This window comes from Canis lupus, chromosome 22 (genome assembly GCF_003254725.2).
Source record: "Canis lupus dingo isolate Sandy chromosome 22, ASM325472v2, whole genome shotgun sequence".
Classification (NCBI taxonomy): domain Eukaryota; kingdom Metazoa; phylum Chordata; class Mammalia; order Carnivora; family Canidae; genus Canis; species Canis lupus.
The window spans coordinates 46,062,025-46,082,758 of record NC_064264.1 but is presented as its reverse complement, the minus strand read 5'-3'; the positions used below and the strand labels follow the sequence as shown (position 1 = coordinate 46,082,758).

General features: G+C 42.9%; 1 protein-coding gene across 1 annotated transcript in view; it reads left to right on the top strand.

The window, feature by feature from the left end:
- Positions 1-20,734, top strand: part of ABCC4 (ATP binding cassette subfamily C member 4) — a 247,566-nt gene that overhangs the window by 84,189 nt on the left and 142,643 nt on the right. Inside the window, 4 exon segments of the mRNA XM_025441091.3 lie at positions 2,676-2,777; positions 9,194-9,283; positions 10,614-10,805; positions 20,445-20,539. Of these exon segments, the coding sequence (XP_025296876.3) occupies positions 2,676-2,777; positions 9,194-9,283; positions 10,614-10,805; positions 20,445-20,539 (479 nt within the window).

Below are 20,734 nucleotides of genomic sequence, written 5' to 3'. Positions count from 1 at the left end.
GGAATTTTATTCTGTCTAGGCAAGATTCATAACTCGTAAAACTTTTTGTTTGTTGCTGTGTTAACTCATACTCTGTAAAACTGTAGTGATGTAGTCAGTGGTCAGATTCCATTGAACCCGCCATATGGTCTGTTGGCTTCTTTTGGGGATATCCAAGACTTCCCTGACACAGGCGTGGGCAGCGAGCCCAGATGAGTGAGGAATGCGTGAGCAGGCCATGCCTCAAGTAGCTGGGTCTTTCAGAGAAATGCATAGGAACACATTTTTCTTTTCCTGCACAGAAGAAACTTTGCATATTCAGCTTTTACCGGTTCTTTTGAAGTTGAGTATTGTAATCACATTTGTAGCTTTGTGAATAGTAGACAATTTCGAATGACTTGAAGAGTGTTTATGATTTTTGTAGTAGGTGACTTATATGTTGTTTCCCTAAGAAACTTAAACATGCTTAGTTCGTTGCTTCCTACATGGGTTAGGGTTAGCTTTGCCCATGGGAACTAGAATACGCACATTAAAACTGTTTTCAGAAGGCAGTATTTTTGTGTGTCGGTTTGTGTGTGTGTGTGTGTGTGTGTGTGTGTGTGTGTATGTGTGTGTGTCAGTTTCTTAGGGCTGTTATAACAAAGTACCACAAACTAGGTGCTCAGTGCAACAGAAATCTGTGGCTTCATCTTTCTGGAGGCCAAAAGTGTCTTAAAATCAAGATGTCTTCAGGGTCACGATCCTTCTGAAAACCCGATAAGGGAGAATCTGTCGTTGAGTTTTCTGACTTCTGGTGGTCCCTGACAGACCTTGGCATTCCTTGGCTTGCTCCACTGACTGAGCCAGCCAGGCACCCCTCTGCATTTTCTTCTTTTAATTGACTGTTTTATCTTTTTTGTGTTTAAAGACTTTATTTATTTGTTCATGAGAGACACAGAGAGAGGCAGAGACATGGGCAGCGGGAGAAGCAGGCTCCATGCAGGGAGCCAGATGTGGGACTCGATCCTGGGACTCCAGGATTATGCCCTTGGCCGAAGGCAGGCGCTCAACCGCTGAGCCACCAGGAGTCCCTGCATCCTATATGGACACCAGTCAGATTGGATTTAGAGCTTACCTTATTCCACTATGACCTTACTTTAATTACTAACGTCTGTAATGACCCCATTTGCAAAAAAACATAAAATTTTGAAGTAACTGGGGTTATGACCTTTTTTTTTTTGAAGACAGTTCACTCCATAAGAAGCTCCATTGCTGGTGTTCTGTTCTCTGGTGTTAGAAACCTAGACACTTTTTTATCATTCATTGTGTGTGGTCTTGGCTAAGCTGGTGACTGACTTCCAAGCCACTGTGGGGAGGGAGGAAGGTTCCTGGACATTGTCAGTTTCCAGTGGCCTGAACTTAATCAAGTGGCTACACATAGCTCCAGGGGAGGCTGGGAAAGGGGTGGTGGTGTGTGTGTCTCTTTTCAAGGCTAGCATTGTCAGCTAAAAATTAGGGTTTTGTTTCCACAGGAGAATGAGAGCAGATTCTCATGGCCATTAACAGTCTCTGCCACATGGTCAGTGTTTTGGTGGTATAGAGGTTATTAGTTATTTATTCCATTTCTGTACCAGTGCAACTTTTCTCATTGAATTATGTCTAGTGTTTATAGAGCAAGAAGATTTCCTTAGATAGGTGATTATGCTACCTTTGTAACAGTTAACAGGACTTCGTTTTATTAGATTGCACTGGGTAGCTGCTAACTAGTGTGGAAGTAGAAGATGTGACCATTTCTGCTGCCCAAGAAGAGTTGCTAAGGAGATTATGAAAAGTGCTTGTAAAATATTTTGTAAGAGATAGAAACTTGTTACAGGGATTTTTTTCAAAGAATTACGACAAGGGATAGTTAATGATGAATGAAACATTGATTTCACATGTATAGGGAGAAAGTGTACCTAAATGTCCCATGAAAAGTCACAACAAATAAATGAGTAGAGCCGCATTTTTCACTGAGAGTCTTTGCCACTGGTGTCGTGTTCGCAGCCTGTCCTTTCAGGCCAGCTTGATTCCTCAAAGCCAGGGGGATGGCCCTCATCTTTGTGTTCCTAGCATCTCACGTACTGCTTGGCACATGGTGGGATTAGGTAAATATTTTTGGAATCATTTCCTACCAACTCCCCTGTTTATTGTTAGTAACAGAGAAGTAAAACAATAAAAATGTCTAGGTTCTAAATGTGTTCACTATTTGTTTATTTTTATATTTTTAAAAGATTTTATTTATTCATGAGAGACACAGAGAGACAAGGCAGGAGACCTAGGCAGAGGGAGAAACAGGTACCTGTGGGGAGCCCGATGAGGAACTCTATCCCAGGACCCCTCGGATCATTACCTGAGAGCCAAAGGCAGACGTTCAACCACGGAGCCATCCAGGGTGCCCTCACTATTTCGATCTCTGTTTTCTCTTTAGGGAGAAGAATCCGTATACTTGTTGAGAAAGTGACAAGATAGCTTTGTAAACTGTTTGTATATATATACATGATCTATTTTATAATTACATAGGACATGCTGTGTTGTGATGGGAGTCAACCGTTCAAATATAGTGGGTAAAATGATACCTGGGCTGTGTAAAATGCTACATTGCAAATTACCAGGAAGGCAATTACATTTGCTTATGCCTTGCTCCTGCAGTTCAACCAGCCTTTCTCCTTATTCTGCAGAACTTTCTGTTACTTGATGAGATATCCCAGCGCACCCCTCAGCTGCCATCAGATGGGAAAATGATAGTGCATATTCAGGACTTCACCGCCTTTTGGGACAAGGTAACAAATTTTCCATTACAAGGGAGAAGGAGAAACAGGAAGCCTGGTGCAGGGCTCCATTCCAGGACCCTGGGATTATGACCTGAGCTGAAGGCAGATGCTTAAGCACCTGAGCCACCCAGGTGCCCCAGGGTACACAGATTTAATAGAGAATTTGAAATTATTCTTTTTCAAACCGAATAAAATGTAACTGGCATCATTTACTTGAAAGTATGTTATAAAAATTCTCAATCAAGAATAAGAGATTAACTATGAAATCAGCCCCAAAGGCATTTGACATATTGTTCTTTATCTCATCTTTAAGAGAACTTTCCAAGTATTATCTCATGTTTTGGGAATAAGTATGTAAGTTTGCAATGTCAGAATTTACAGGGTTGGACAGGTGATAGTGTGCCACATGAGCTAAGTAACAAATACATTACAGATTCTTACAGATGAGGGACTTTGGTGAATTGGTGAATGTTTTTTTACCTTGATGCTTTCAGACCATCTCTTTACCTGTTGAGTGAAGCCTGTGATGTGGATCTTTGCTCTGGGGTAGGGTGATGGCTCCCCTGTTCTAAACTTCTGGAAGGTGCTGTTGACTTTGGTGACAGCCAGGGGTGGGGAGGAGGCAACAGGTGGGCATAGGAGGTGCCATGATTCTCAGCTGGAGGGTTCGGCTGTGTGGCAAACTGACAGGTAGAAGAGGTGCGAGGTGTCGAGGAGTTTGTTTCGCTTGGTCTGTTTATGACATTTAGGCACATGGGGAAAACTGGATAGCCCGCTGCAGGCCCAGTGCCACCTCTCTTGTCAAAAACTGAAACACTTTCTTAGCCTGCTCCTATGGTCTTCTGTGCACATGCTCCCATCAGAGTCTGGGTTAGGAACACAGAACTCAGTCCTCAGAAATGAGTGAATTTGTAACTGAGCCAGTGAAAGAATAAACAATGAGGGCAAATGGTGGTGTGTGAGGCAACCCCGAGATTACCAATGGCAGGCGGCTGCTCCCATCCCTCGGGCTGGAGGGATGTAGGGAGGAGGTGGCCCCTACCAGACGGTCACCCATGTGCAGTGGAGTTCAGTTGCCTGGCCTCCCTCAGGAGTGGGGACCATGGTGGGGAGGGCCTGTTCTGTGGGCCCTGGCACCTCAGGGATGAAGCAGCCACCGTGGAAATACCGCTGGAAGCACGTGGAGGTGCTGGTGGGTGCACCTCTCCCCTCCTACCTCTGGCCCCAAAACCCGGTGTTCTCTACAGCTGAGCTGGTGTTGGTTTGGAAGGTTGCAGGAGCCAGTTCTGGGCATTGCAGGGGAAGGCCGAGGAATGGTGTCAAGAGCCCCACAGATGCGCAGTTGGGACTTAGGCCCACATCCCCTCAGGGTTCCCTCCTTCAGGGCTGCCAGGGTCCTAACTCTGGAGCCTTTCTGTCTTTTCCTGCCCGCAACTAGGTATCATGCCCTCTGCTCCATGTTTGCCTGCTTCTCCTTGGATTCCCAGCAGTGCTCCGGACAAAATAATAGTTCCCAAACACATGATGCACCGCTACACTTGTCCACTCACACACAAGGGGCCTTACCTGACCTCACCCGACACTTTCAAGCAGGAGGGAATCAGCTGCCGTAAAGTAGATAGTTAGTTGTCTTTGCGATCCCCTTGAAGCACTTTCAGGAAGCACCGCTCCGGTTCTGTTCTGCGAATGCCATTGAGCTAAAGAGCACTAAGCTTGTTAATAGGCACATTGTGTAATGACCCGTCACCAAATCACTTTTGTGGCACATTGTGCTACACTGTAAAAACCTAGCAATTCTCTTCTTCCCAGACTTCCTAACATGTTCTCAGACTTTTTTTCCTGCAGCTTGCATTGTAGCGCAGGACATCCCATTCTAGTGGTCTGGCCTTGACTGTGAAAGGATTGTGCTTCACGCTGGGGATGATTAAGGCCTGTCAGATTAGGTCACAGAATAGGGAGCCTTGGGTCTGGGAAGGCCACAGACACTGGGGGTTTGGGAGAGAAGCTGAGGCCAAATGTATCACATGCTGGGCTCTGAGAAGCAGAAGGATGTGGATCTTCCAACCAGGTGCACTGGATAGCTGGGTTGGTAGGTAGGTGGGCAAAGGTCTCACCCACCCGGTTTCATTCATTAAATGAATGCACTTGGTTTTATGCCTGTAAACTTTGAAGTGATATGGTCCAGTGGGAGCCTCTATTCGACTTTGTGGTTCACTGCTGCATCCCCTGGGCCTAGCTGGAGTCTGGAACTGGGTGAGGGCTCAGTCTGATGCGCATTGCATCAGCTGCTTGTCAGATGCTGCCCCCTGCTGGCCAGCGGTTGATCCTGAGGTCGACACGGGGAAAACACTCCTAAAAAGAAACTGGGGTGTAGGGGAGCTAGGAAGCCAATATTGGTATATGGCTTATGTTTTTGTGGTCGTAATTGAGGAAAATGTAGTAAAATAAGTACTAGTTAGGAGTGGAGAAGCTTAAAAAAAAAGTTTCTGTGTTTTGAAATCCAGCTTGTTAATAATAGTTTTTATAACTCTGATAAAATCTGGGCCCAGTTTTTCTTTGGTGATTAAATGTGATTATCATAATTTTTAGTAGGTACCCATGTTATAATCCATTATGTCCTGAGAAAATTTTCATTTTGGAAATTATCCAGACCTTTTATTTCTCCTCCTGTGCCTTTAGTCTCTCAGGTATTTTACTAATGGCATTACCCATTCAAGATGTAGAGAGGTCCCGAAGCTCATCACCAGAAAGTTCAGGTCTGCACCTGTTTGTGGGAAGATGAGCTCAGCTGGCCAGACTGATGTGCTTTTTGATTATCCGTGGGTTGGATTCTTCCTAGCACCATCCCAGATAGTTGTGTTTGCCAGGGATGGTCTGCACAGCTGCTGTGTGCATTTCTCTGCCCTTTGTTTTGGAAAAATCCTTTTCTGGAATGTAGAAGGCGACATTGCCTTAGATCAACTCTTGGTCAGTTTCCTGTGATATGTGAAGACTGCTTTTGTAGAACACAAGGCCCCTCCATACAAGCTTTCTTCAGAAAGGGTTTGGGTTTCAGATACAATCACTAGATCCTCAGTCATGGCACTGTGCATGGTGTGGACTCAGAGAAGCATCCCACGGGAAATTACATGGAGATCATAGCAGTAGGAAAAATTTAGATGATCCCTGAATAGTAGCTCTTTTTTTATTTGACCTTGAATTTTCCTTTTTTTTTTTTTAAGATTTTATTTATTTATTCATGAGAGACCCAGAGAGAGAGGCCGAGACACAGGCTGAGGGAGAAGCAGGCTCCATGCAGGGAGCCCGATGTGGGACTCGATCCCGGGACTCCAGGATCACGCTCTGGGCTGAAGGCAGGTGCTGAACCACTGAGCCACCCAGACATCCTGATCTTGAACATCTCCTATCAATCTTCTGACAGTTTCGATATCTGGGTTTGGACAAACATTCTTACAGTTGGTGACTACTACTGGGATTTTATAATCTTAACTTAAAACCATCTCTTGGGCTGTCTGGGTGGCTCAGTGGTTGAACATCTGCCTTCAGCTCAGTCTGGTCCTGGGATTGAGGCTTGCATTGGGCTCCCCACAGGGAGCCTGCTTTTCCCTCTGTCTATGTCTTTTGCCCTCTCTCTGTGTCTCTCATGAATAAATAAATAAATAAAATCTTAAAAAAAAAAATGAAACCGTCTCTACTTATTCGTACCCTCTGCCCTTTGCTCAGAAGATAAAATACTGATTGTTGTTGAATGAGACACAGAAACCTTCTCCTTTTTATTTACTGTGCTCTGCTAAACTTTTTCTTCCTCCAAGAATATGCTTTGTTCTTAGCAGTTTATTATTATTTTTTAAGATTTTATTTATTTATCCATGAGAGAGGCAGAGACACAGGCAGAGGGAGAAAGAGGCTCCATGCAGGAAGCCCGGCGTGGGACTCGATCCTGGGACTCCAGGATCATGCCCTGGGCCGAAAGCAAGCGCTAAACCACTGAGCCACTCAGGGATGGATCCCCAGCAATTGATTTTCTAATGTTTCAAAGTTCTATATGGAAATGAATCTTCTGGGATCCCTGGATGGCTCAGCAGTTTAACTCCTGCCTTCAGCCCAGGGCATGGTCCTGGAGTCACAGAATCGAGTCCCACATCAGGCTCCTTGCCTGGAGCCTGCTTCTCCCTCTGCCTGTTTCTCTGCCTCTCTCTCTCTCTCTCTCTCTCTCTCTCTCTCTCTGTCACTCATAAATAAATAAATAAAATCTTTTTTAAAAAAGGAAATGAATCTACTTTGGTCTCTTTAAAGAATAGTTTGAAGTGTGAAGCTGTAAAACTGAACTTTTTTTTAAGAACAGGAATACTTAGAATTTTCCTAACACTGAATCTCTTTGTCTTAGAATTTATACAATGTTCAGGAATACAACTCCTGATCAGTGTGATTTTTGCTTTGTCCTTTTCCCTTGTGTCTGATTCTGTGATGTAGGCATACCTCCATGTGTCTTTTGCAGTAGAAGTACTTTGCTGCCCCTGTTTAGCTAGGACAGGTAATGCATGCTACGGATATAAAACTAGGACTTTACCACTCTGGCCCACAATATCTTACTAATTTATTCATTGTTTTTTTGGTAAAATTTGAGCTCTGAATATAGCCTCGATACCCCACTGACATGAGTCTCTGCCCAGAGTGACCTTATAGTATAAAGTGCCTTCTTGCTTTGTGAGCATTACTGAGATTTCTTCCTTATCAAATGAGAATGGAGCAGTTATTAGAGATTTCAAATTACTATTAGTGAAGGGTCCCAGGCATGCCATGTGCTTATGCTGCCACCTTGTGGGGGTTAATGAGATAGAAGATTAAAACCAAGGGTCATAGCGTAAATTTAAAAAATCTTCCATACTAAATACAAAATAAAACCACGACGAGCTGCCACTTTTTCTTGGTTAGAATGGCTAAAATTAACAAGTCATGAAACAACAAATGTTGGCAAGGATGTGGGGAAAGGGGAACCCCTCTTAAACTGCTGGTGGGAATGCAAGCTGATGTAGCCACTCTAGAAAACAGTATGGAGGTTCCTCAAAGAGTTAAAAATAGAGCTACCCTACAACACAGCAATTGCACTACTAGGTAGTTACCCAAGCGAGAAAAATAGGATCACCTCGGTGGCTCAGCGGTTGAGCACCTGCCTTTGGTCCAGGGCATGATCCTGGAGTCCCAGGATCGAGTCCCACATCGGGCTCCCTGCGTGGAGCCTGCTTCTCCCTCTGCCTGTGTCTCTGCCTCTCTCTCTCATAAATAAATTAAAAAAATCTTTAAAAAAGGGCGAAACCAGTGTTTCAAAGGGTCACACATATCACAATGTTTATAGCAGCAATGTCCCCAATAGCCAAACTATGGGAAGAGCCCAGATGTCTATCGATAGCTGAATGGACAAAGAAGATATGGTATCTATATAATGGAATATTGCTCAGCATTCAAAAAGAACAAAATCTTGTCGTTTCCAATGACGTGGATGGAACCAGAGGGTATTAATACTAAGTGAAATTTTTTTATAAAGATTTTATTCATGAGATACACACACACACACACACACACACACGCGCGCGCGCGCAGAGGGAGAAGCAGGCTCCATGCAGGGAGCCCGACGTAGGACTGGATCCTGGGACTTCAGGATCATGCCCTGGGCCAAAGGCAGGCACTAAACTACTGAGCCACCCAGGTGTCCCACTACTAAGTGAATTAAGTCAGTCAGAGAAAATAAAAAACCATGTGATTTTACTCATGTGGAATTTAAAAATCAAAATAGATAAACCTGGGAAAGGGAGGAAAAACTAAGAGAAAATCAGGGAGTCAAACCATAAGAGACTCTTAAATCTAGGAATCAAACTGAGGGCTGTTAGAAAGGAGGGGGTGGAGGGGATGAGGTAACTGGGTAATAGGCATTAAGGAGGCATGTGATGTAATGAGCACTGGGTGTTACATGCAACTGATGAATCACTAAATTCTACACCTGAAACTAATTACATGCTATATACTAACTAAATTGAATTTAAATAAAAAATTAAAAAAGTATTGTGACTAAAAACCACACCTATACTTAATATTCAGTTAACTGTATTCTTTTAATGTTATTGTGCACCAAGAAGTTTTCATTTCAAGAGAGTGCCTTGTTGTTTCTACCACTTAAATTCTGTATGAGTCTAGAACTGGGTTCATAATCAAATTTGGTAGGAGAACAGGTTTTCCAAAAGGCAGCTCAATAAATCCCAGAAAATAAGAGTTGATTGAAAAGGAATCCAGGACATAGTATCTTCAAATAAGAAAGAGAGAGATGTGGATAATGTTCACATATCATTGGCTATTAGGTTATTTTCTTTTTGAGGAGATTTGTGTTACTTTATTGAAATGGTCATATTTTTGTAAACTTTAATTTGTAGGCATCAGAAACCCCAACCCTAGAAGGCCTTTCCTTTACTGTGAGACCTGGGGAATTGTTAGCTGTGATTGGACCTGTGGGAGCAGGAAAGGTAAGCCTTGATGCCTTTTGAAGTCTCACTGCCATGCTATATCCCATACTGAAATCTTGGGGTTGGGCTATGTGTAACACTGTTTTGAACTGGGCATATCTAGAATGGCATTTCTCAAGATAGGTTCCATGGAGCATTCCTTTTGTAAGAAGGTTGCACAGCCAAATCAATTTGGTTACCGTATGTTGTGTTTTACATGGTACTACTTCAAGTCATGCACAGTTTACAAATGCTTGTCTGGAAGTGAGATGTGTCAGTGAAGGAAATTCTTTCTGTCACTGCTATCTGGGATAGTGACCAAGAAAATGGGACTTCTTTCTTCAGAGCCTCTTCTATTGGAAGTCTGGAGGTTGTAAGGCACTTTTGGAAAGTGTTAAACATTTCCTTAGAGGACTTTCCCAAGGCATGTTACTGCCCAGTGAGTAATTGTGCAACTAGATGCATGCCACTGTGCTAGGAGCAAAGGATACAAATGTAAGAAGGCTCAGACTCCATTCCCCTCTAGAATCAACCAGGTCCTGGGGTAAGACAGATCTGCCAAAGGATTATTTCAGCTGTTCGTTAGGAGCATTCTGATAGTGCTAGGCACAGACACACCACGTTCATATGTTCTAGAAGACTTGAAGAGGTGTACGTGCCGCACTTAGTCTTGTGTATCTGAAACAAAATACGCAAGGTAAATATCAGATGTGTAAATCATGGGGTGATTATTTACAAGGGTTATTTTCTCTTTGGAAACTTAGTTCAGAGTTTCTGATGCTTTGGATAGATTATTTCCACATAGCTTTTCAGAAAGAAGGATCTTTTTTTTCTTAAATGGCTTCTTGTTTTGTTGGTTTGTTTATTTATTTGAGAGAGAGAGAGAGAGGGGCAGAGGGAGAAGCAGGCTCCATGCAGAGCCTGACGTGAGACTCTATCCCGGGTCTCCAGGATCGCGCCCTGGGCTGAAGGCATCACTAAGCCGCTGGGGCTGCGCAGATACAAGGATCTTGACAAGTAAAGGGTCCCTGCTGCAGGACCACTTGCATCAAACCTCAGATTTACAATGTGTGTATCCTGCTGGCCTTCTCTGTTAAGAATGGCTAACAGTCCTTAAGTGTTGGAGTATAGCATTTTATTTGGGGGAAACGCTACTGGGCAGAGCAGGTGGTTAGACTATTTTGTGAGTATTCGAATTTTATATTGCGCTTTCCATAGCTGTACTTGATTCTACGGATAGTAAAGGAGCTCCGACATGCATGAAAGCCCCGGGCTGGGGAAGGCTGAATCACGGGCTTGTTCCGTGGAGAGTGCTGCCTGCACACATGCGCTTATTTCCAATCTGTTTCAGTCCTCGCTGCTAAGTGCTGTCCTGGGGGAACTGCCCCGGAACCAGGGGCTGGTCAGCGTGCACGGAAGGATCGCCTATGTTTCGCAGCAGCCCTGGGTGTTTCCAGGAACTGTGAGGAGTAATATTTTATTTGGGAAGAAATACGAAAAGGAACGATATGAAAAAGTAATAAAAGCTTGTGCGCTGAGAAAGGTAAGGACTTTGGAATTACATGTGTTTGAATTTCAAAGAGTAATTGTGTTGTTTTAAATGACAAGATTTAGTTCCTTTTTTCTTTTTGGAAGATCTTTGGACATTACTTAATGCTTCAAGCTGGTCTTGGGGTGAATGCACCATAGGTACCTGCCCACATACTACTCTGCTATTTCAATCCTGATGTAAGGATGACATTCACAGGATGATTTTAAAGATTTTATCTCTCTCTCTCTCTCTCTATTTAAAGTTAGCAAGGAGTGAGGGGCAGAGGGAGATGGGGGGGGACTCTCATGTAGACTCCATGCTGAGCACAGACTCCAAAGTGAGGCTCAAACCCATGACCCTGAGATCATGACCAGAGCCCAAATCAAGAACTGCCTAACCGACTGAGCCACCCAGGTGCTCTGAGTTTTATTCACTTTTAACTTTTTATTATTCATTTATTTATGTATTTTTATTTTTATTTTTATTTATTATTTTTTTTTAATTTTTATTTATTTATGATAGTCACACAGAGAGAGAGAGAGAGAGAGAGAGAGAGAGGCAGAGGCAGAGACACAGGCAGAGGGAGAAGCAGGCTCCATGCCCCAGGAGCCCGACGTGGGATTCGATCCCGGGTCTCCAGGATCGCGCCCTGGGCCAAAGGCAGGCACCAAACCGCTGCGCCACCCAGGGATCCCTATTTATGTATTTTTAAAAGATTTTATTTATTTATTTGTGAGACAGAGAGAGAGAGAGAGAGGCAGAGACACAGGCAGAGGGAGAAGCAGGCTCCATGCAGGGAGCCCGATGTGGGACTCGATCCTGGGTCTCCAGGATCAGGCCCTGGGCTGAAGGCGATGCTAAACCGCTGGGCCATCCGGGCTGCCCCACTTTTAACTTTTTGAAGGGATAATTCAAAAATTTGCAGATGCAGAGACAGTCATGTTATTACCCCTCATGTACCCAGCTCCTAGCTTCAGCTGTGCTCTGCTGGAGGTGGGTCTGTCTGTACTGGCACCCCTACCCTTTGCTGCCCCTCCCATACCCCGAATTCTATTGTCGAATATAGACCTCATATAATAGTTCATCTGCAGATATTTCCTTCATCATCGCTAAAAGATAGTTCCTCTGATAAGAAACATTATTGTCCCTAAAAAATGACCCAAATTCCTTAATATCATCAGCATTTTGGTCCAAGTTGACATTTCGTTAGTTATCTCACCAGGAGATCTCCAGAGCAGTTGGTTTGAATCAGATTCCACATGAGGTTTGTGCTTGGCACTTGGTTGATTCATCTCCTGGGTCCCTTTTAATCTATAGGTCTCCTCTCCACTTGATTTTTCCCATGTGATTTATTATTTAAAGAAAAGGAAATGCTTTAAGATTTCTTTTGAATGCTACATCATTTCACAAGCGGAGAGATTTTCAGAAATGACATTGTTTTGCAGAAAATGGCAAGATGAAATGTTTGTCATTGGGATTTTAAGTAAAATTGATGAATGAATGATGAACATTGAACTTACGTGATAGAATATAATTTAGCAAAAAGGGAAAAAAAAAAGCAGATACCTATAAATACTAGGTGACTCCCTTTAGGTTATAAAAATCAGTGGATAATAGCGTTAAAGGGCTCTCCCCAGGGTCAGTTCAATGCAGTCTGGACATCCAACTGTTCTTTTATACTGTGTGGAAAAGCCTGAGAAAGACTTTTAAAAGTAGGGCATTGAAGGCTCCAAGCCAGCTTTGTGAGGAAATTGTAATTTTGCTTGAACATCATAGATTTTATCAGGTGTGTAGCATTTATTGATGTGGACAAAACATAATTGCTTGTTTAATGGGCTTTTATTTATTTTCCCTTGGTCACTGTTAATGAGAGATTATGTGTTTTGAGACATGACCTCAAGGTAGCACTGATTGGCTAGATTTTTGTGAAATGGTGTATATTGTATAGGAAGAGGCCAAAAGCAAATGTAAAAATTCCCATTTATTCAGAGTCATGTGCTAATCATCTTTCTGCCTGTCACACCTGCATACACATATCTGCACACAGGCACACATTAAAAACATGAGTTTTTAATCTTTTATCAGGGCCTTTGATGGCACCATCCTCATTGTTTAGTTCCTAAGACTGAGGCTTATGGAGATGAAAAAATTAAGCCAAACATTCACAGCTCAAGTTCAGATTTGGCATGACTCTAGATTCCATGCTTTTCCACTGGGCCAAGATGCCTCCCATCTGAGGAAGTTTGTATGGAGGAGCTACTTTGTTACAGTCAGATAATGGAGGTGGAGACCAGTGTGACCCTGGTGGGAAGCCAGACGTGGAGAGACCGTGGCCACGGTAGACCACCTGCAAAGTTGGTGGGTGATTGCTTGGTATCAGTAGTAGTATTGAGGAACAGTTTTGTGGATGCATGCAGCAAAATGGGAGTGATTCAGTAGTTAAAATCCAGAGCTGGTTTCAAAGGTGTCCAGTTTGAGCATATAACAGCATTTACACAGAGTAGCAGCAATTATTCCAAAACGGTGAAGTCCTGAGGCATATAGCATTATCAGCTAATTATGCAGATTGCTCCTTGTACCACAAGGATGAGTCTCTTCAATGCAGTGGCTGCTAGATGTGGCCAAAGAGGCCAGCGTGTTGTCCACATAACTTCTGTTGTGCCCTTTTGGCTATTACAACCCTAACTAGCTTCTAGTAGGTGAAGTTTTCCTCCTCATACTTAACACCTCTGGCTTTCTGTTCATATGCCACCAGGTAACCTTGATCATTGTAATTACCCTTTAAATACAGGTGGCTGTGTGTGTGTCCAGGAGGAAGAATGTTTAAGACAAGGGTCTACATGGCTAGTAACATTCAGACAGTTAAACATAGTGCCCAGATCATGAATAGCATTTTCACATACAATAGAATTTAAAACTTATGTCTTAATTTGCCTTAAAACACCGAGCCTGTTGCAAATGATAGGTTGAATATTGGTCCCTAACATGACAAGATAAATTATATTCAATTGCCAAAGAGGCTAGGGGGAGCATTCCTGAAAAGAGGGTATGTAAATTTATTTTTATCCTAAATAGGTGTCACTTTTTAAATAATATGTAAATTATATATATCTGATATTTTTTTTGTTGGGGGGGGGAGCATAAAAATTGGATAATTGAGGAAGGTGGAATGTTGAGTTTGCAATGAACACAGCTCAGGCATTTTCTCTTTACCTTCATCAAGTTCAGTTCCTGATGCCCAGGTTAGACTACAAAGGTCCAGACCAGTGTTTACCTTGCATTTCTGGTGATAGCGCAGCCCTGCCTTTCTCTTCCCCCATGTTTGAACATCTCTGGAGAAAGGGAGCTATTGGGATAGTGGCTGTGATCCAGTGTTTTCCATAGACACTGATGCTTTCGCCAAAGCGACATGGGACAACTGGACCAGTGTGTGGACCGTGTTCTAGGGCAGTTCTGTAGGGCACACAGACTCTGGTGGAAAGGAGGTCCTGCAGGGTGGGCTGTTGCCTTGATTCTTGTGTTCATGGCTCGATGTTTATGAACATGGACTGTTTCTTATTCTGCTGTATGGCTTGGGGTCATATAGTCAGGTCCTCTTGTGCTCATTCTCTCCTTGGCAGAAAAGGAGGCCCAGGGTATAGATGTAGTGAAGAGTCCTGCCTGGTCCCTGCTTTGTCACTTTCAACACGTCTTGTTTGTTACCTACCTGGGTCTTTCCTGTCTGCTGCAAATGACATTGGGTCAGAAGATTTTCAAGAGGTTTTGCTGCAGTTCTGAAATGCTATCTATCACTCTGTTTAGGGTTGGTAAAGGCTTTAAGAAACCAGAAAACCACCTGATGAGTTACGCAATCCTTTGCTTATCTCTTGGAATCCATGTGTCAGCGGATGAGCATAAGATGGCCAGGGAGATAGGGGCTTCCTGGAATGATTTTTGCCTGTAGATACAGAGAATGCTTATGTAGTAGGATATAGGATAGCTTTGGCCTTTAGATATCTTGGGTATTAGCTTGGGGTGACTGTTTCCTTTCGTATTAAATGGAGGTGGTATCGGACTACTTTCAGGAGGACCATAGGCAGGCAGTACCTCTAACATGCAGAAATGTTAGGTTTTTGATAAATGAGGGCTGTTATTACTATAATAGCCCTTTTCTCTAAATTCATACAGACATAAAGGATTTTTCCTTGCTGCCTCCCTTAAATCCTGGAATCAAAATAAAACAAAAAAGGCTAACATTTCTCACGTTAAATGTATTGCTAATAACTAATAACTAGGTGTATTATATCAGATCTAATTAAGTTAACTTAAGTCTTTCTGTAGAAAACATGAAATACTATGGGAAGATAGGAAGTAATCATGTTTAGCAGCATTGATTTGGGCTGATGACCTACTCAAAGTGACAGTGTAGTGGGTTAGAACATCATTGAGGGAGCACCTGTTTGAATTCCAAGGCCCTGGAGGCAGACAGGTGTGAATTGAATCTCAGTCTCTGTTTAGCAGCTGTGTGATTTTGGTTCACTGAACCTTACAAAGCTTCAGTTTATCTATAAAATGGAAATGATTATCCTCCAAAAGCGTTTCTTAGGATGAAAGGCAATAATGATCTTATAGCACCTGATTGCTAGGGACATCCCAAGAAGTCACTAAATCTTAGAATCACATACAAGAGATATTAGCTCTTAATTTTAAGAGTAGCCAATTTTGGGTAGAATCATATCCATAAGATGTGACACCTTATGTGACATCTTAAACAGAAGGTGTTTGAGTATACAATTTCCATTATTTGATTTGACATTTGTGTAGGTGCTCTAACCTTGTGCATTACGTAAATTAAAAATATTCTAACATATGCAATGTATCATGATAGTTGCATCTTTTAGCACTTGAAGACTTTTTTTTTTAAAAGATTTTATTTATTCATGAGAGACAGAGAGGGAGGCAGATACACAGGCAGAGGGAGAAGCAGACCATGCAGGGAGCCTGATGTGGGACTCGATCCCAGAAATCTGTGACCACGCCCTGAGCCAAAGGCAGATGCTCAACTGCTGAGTCACCCAGGCATCCCACTTGATGAGGTGTTTTTTGTTTTGTTTTTTTTTTTTGAAGCATTTTTAGACAATATATCCTTGAAGTAATAGCATTGGTAAGTTCAAGTGTAATATTTTCCTACACAGATCACTTGAATTTATAAGCCCCACTGGTGCGCTTACAGGCTTATAGTTTCTTCTCATATTTACTGCATTTCTGCCAATTTGGACGTTTTCTTTTCCGATAACCTTGAGACATTTTCTTTTCTGATAATCTTGATGGTTGTAGAATGATTATGGTTCTACAGTTTTTTATCTCTCAATTGGGATAACTTCTCACATGTAACCAAATAATGAGTACAGAGGGGAAATATGAGACTAATCTAAATATAGAAACTAAGTTTATTGATAGCTCTGTGTGTGTAGAGATCTTCAGCTCTTAACTAATTTTTATATTTTAAATACACTTTTAATTTTAAATACTTTTATTTTTTTAAGATTTGACAGAGAGAGAGAGAGAGAGAACACAAGCCAGAGGAGTGGCAGGCAGAGGGAGAGGGAGTAGACTCCCCGTAGAGCAGGGAGCCTGATGCAGGTCCCATTCTCAGGACCCTGGGATCATGACCTGAGCTGAAGGCAGACACTTAACCAATTGAGCCACCCAGGTGCCTTTAAATACACTTTTAAATATACTTTACATAACCCATTTGGGGCAGCATGATGAGGAATGAAGAATAAAAGACTACGAATTGAGAGGAGTGTGGTTCAGATTCTACATTCCATTTAAGAGCTGGTCGTCCTTTGACCATTATGCGACCTGGTGTCAGTTCCCTCACCTGTGAAGTGGGGCTCCCATTTTGCAGCCTGTGAATATTAAAGATCATTCTTTTTTTTTTTTTTTAATTTATGATAGTCACACACACACACACAGATACACACACACAGAGAGAGAGAGAGAGAGAGAGAGAGAGAGAGAGAGGCAGAGACACAGGCAGAGGGAGAAGCAGGCTCCATGCACCAGGAGCCCGACATGGGATTCGATCCCGGGTCTCCAGGATCGTGCCCTGGGCCAAAGGCAGGCGCTAAACCATTGCGCCACCCAGGGATCCATTAAAGATCATTCTTATCAGGCATCCGAGTGCCAGGCTTGGTGCGTAAATCTTACCATCCTTACCATCGAGGAGCTGGGGAGACAAACCACGCACGTGTACAAATTACGAAGCAGAATAAGGTGGGCCCTTCATGAGAAATACCGAGTCTTGAGAATGAAGTAGAAAGAGCAAGGAGTTCCCATTTCCAATGATTTCATTGAAGAGAAGATTTGAGCTGGGCTTTGAAAGATCTAGGGGATACCGATTAGGCCATGATAGGAATGCCAATCATGGAAGAAAAGTTATGAACAAAGGCCTGGAACTCTTACTGTTTGATTCTGTGATCCAGTCCTCCTTGGCCCCCAGGCTTCATGAATGGTGTCATAAACAGTCAACGGTCTGCTCCATGGTATTTCTGTGGAAGCCTCCACCTTCACCAAAGGCAATTTGCTAGGTTTCTGGCTTGATGGCATCAAACCCAGCATAGTTCTTTCTTGGCTTTTCCTCTAGTGTGTGTGTCTGCTTTTAAATGAAAACAATTATAGACAAAACAGTTGGTTAAATATAATTGAGACATAACTAACATTAGAGTACTTTCTGCTCATTGGGATGATGTGAAGTATACATTCAACTCAGGCTTTTCTTTTTAACCAAACCAGAAAATTGTGGTTAGGAAATTAGCCTGACTCAGATTTTACTTCATATTCTTTGAGATGTTTTTTTCCCTCTGTAGCTTGTCCACAAATAGTTGGCAGAAGCAGCAGCCACTCCAAGTCTTCCTACTAGGCTTAGAGAGAGTCCATTCCCTATTCCCTAACTGTACTGAATCTGAGAGTGGATTTTGAGTGCCATTCTTTAGAGAGTGGCTGAGATTGCTCTGCTATAGCCTGGTGCTATTTTGAGAAGGAAGACAAGGCAATATAAAATCAAGGCATAAAAACTAATAACAGTTTGCAAGGACTGTCAGTGAATCGAGGTCAAGTAAAATGTGGGTGTGGTGGGTGGGTGTGAGTGGGTGGTGGAAGGCAGGGAACTGATTTTAGAATGGCCCATTGTTTTTCACGGAAACCTAAAGCAGGAGCTGGTGTAGTCTTCTGAGCTTAGCAAGGAAGTAATGTGAAATAATGAATTTTCATGATTGACCAATTGTTGCCTTTCACTTACTGCCATCCAGTTAAGCTCTGAGCATGTAGGAATTCTGTGTGTTTCTGTGAACTGTCAGGGAATGGGTTGGGATGGAGATACCCTGTCTTTTCCTTTCTTTTGGTGGCATCCTTTGGGTGATATGATTCATACTGTGAATGAAGTCCCATTTTTGGTTTGATCAAAAAATATGTATCCGTTGCTAGTAGTAGCAAGGTACAGTAAACTCCTGTGTTTTCCCTATGTATAAAAGATGTTAGTCTGCATTTTTGATTGTCACAGCATCCTTGAACTTAGTCATTCTTGTCGCTCCACATTTTGAAGAAGAGGAAGAGGAGCTTAGGGAGGTCAAGGGACTTCCTTGTCATGGACCTTCCAAATGCCTCTTGTTTTCTCCCCAGATTGGTCAAAGGTAGAGACAAAGAGATGAGGGCTCATCTATAGAAAGTTGTTGCTGCATATTCTAGGTTGATGCTTGCGAGATGTGGTAGGTAGATAACCAACACACTCCACCAAACTGATTATCTATGCCAGGAAGCTGTACAGTGATAATTACAGGCCATCTAAATAAAAGATTCTAATATAGTACAATGTAATTTATTTTATTTTTTTATTTTTTTTTTATTTTTTAGTACAATGTAATTTAAATCTGATTATTATCCTGTCATTTTGGGGATGTTATTACCCTTTCCTCCTGCCCCCAGCTATTATGATTTGTCCATTTATTTCCTAAATAATATTCAGATATAATTTGATTGATTCCCCAATCATCATATCCCATCTTATTCTTTGTGGCTTTGAATTTTATCTGGCTTGCATGAAGCAAAATTCTACTTAGTTCAATAGATTCATTCAGTGTCCCTCGAACACAATTACTTCCCTTCTGTTCTTCTGCTCAGACTGATCTTTCTGCTAGTTTTCTTGTACAGATCTTGTCAGTCACTCTACTGTACCTTAAATGTGAAGACAAGGGTCAGGTGTTCACCTTTCTCCAAGGTTGGGAGGTTAAGGTGAGATCAGCAAACTGACTGGTTAAGACATACATGTTCTTTGATAACATAAGTCCTGTGGCTTCACAAACCAGGGGTGAACTGTGGGCTCTCACAAGTAGCCCTGGCTCTGAGGTCCAGACTTGCAAATCCAGGTGCAATATGACGTCTTGCCCATAACGAAGATCTTAGCTCACACCCACTGTTTCCCCCAGCTCAGTAAATGGTGTGCCTGTTCTTCCCCTTTCTCACGTGGAGGACAATACATCATTCCTCTGCCACCACCACAATCCTCGCCCATTCATTAGCAGGTCTTACAGGCTTGACCTTTGAAATTTATTCCGAACATGACCATTGCTTTCCATGTCTGCTGCTCCCATTCCGGTTCTAGCAAGTGTCCTATCTCACCTGCATTAATGCAGTGCCATTCCAATGTGTGCCTTGCTTTCACTCTTTGTGTCCTATCATCTGTTTTCCACAAAGAGGCAAGAGAGGGATTTCTCAAAAACCCTAAGCCTGGTGGGATGCCTGGGTGGCTCAGTGGTTGAGTTTCTGCCTTTTAGCTCAGAGTGTAATCTCGGGATCCGGGATCAACTCCCATGTCCGGCCCCCTGCAGGGAGCCTGCTTCTCTTTCTGCCTCTCTTTCTGCTTCTCTCTCGGTGTCTCTCATAAATAAAAAATCTTTAAAAACAAACCAAGAAAACCCCCTATGCTCCCCACGTCCCCTCTCCAAGTGACTCTGGGTGAAACACCTGGCTTCCCTTATCTTTACTCACTCATTCTTTGCACACTGTCTCCAGCTCTGCTGGGCTCCCTGCTACTCCTGGAACACAGGGCAGGTGACTTCCCTGTGCCCTTTGTGCTCGCTCTTTTCTGCAGGTGGAATGCGTTTCAGGTCTGCCCAGGTGCACTTGTCTTTGTGGAAAGCCCCTCCCATCAGAACCCTTCTCTAAGCCTCGTATAGATGGGATTTTCCTGCGTCTGTCTCCTCTGAGCCAGCTTCCTTTTTCTTCCTAGGTCTTAGGATTTGTACTCCTGCTAATTTTTCATGTTGTCAGTCTCCCTCTATGGAAACTCAAGGGACTTTGCCTTCTTAAAACCAAATTCATTGTGCCCAGAACAGTGCCCGACATATAGTAGATGTTCATTAGACATCAGTTAAGATGGTGAAATGCACGAACATTGTGGGGAAAAGCTGCAGACTAGAAGGGAAAGCCCTGTGTATTTTGGAAAGGTTCAAGGTCCCAATTTACTCACTTTTAAATAGATTTATCTCTATTGATCACGTACGTTTATGAAGAACCAGTGCTGAAAGTCTAGGATGACAGTAGAACACATTTTAAATCTTTTTTTCCCCTCTCTTTCTTTCTTCCTTTTTACTTCTTTCTGTCTCCATGCAGGATTTGCAGTGTTTGGAGGATGGAGATTTAACCGTGATAGGTGATCGGGGAGCGACACTGAGTGGAGGGCAAAAGGCCCGGATCAACCTTGCAAGGTAATCACAGTTGAGTTGCACCTGCTCCCAAGGGTGGCTAACCTGAGAACACCTGCTGCGTAGTGGTGGGGGGTGCCGGGTGCTATATGGAACACCAGCCTTGCCTTATTCCATAGGCTTTTCAAATGAATGGGACCCAAGTTGTTGAATGCTGTCACAACTGGGTGATGTGATCTGGGGAGTGTGAAGCTTTCT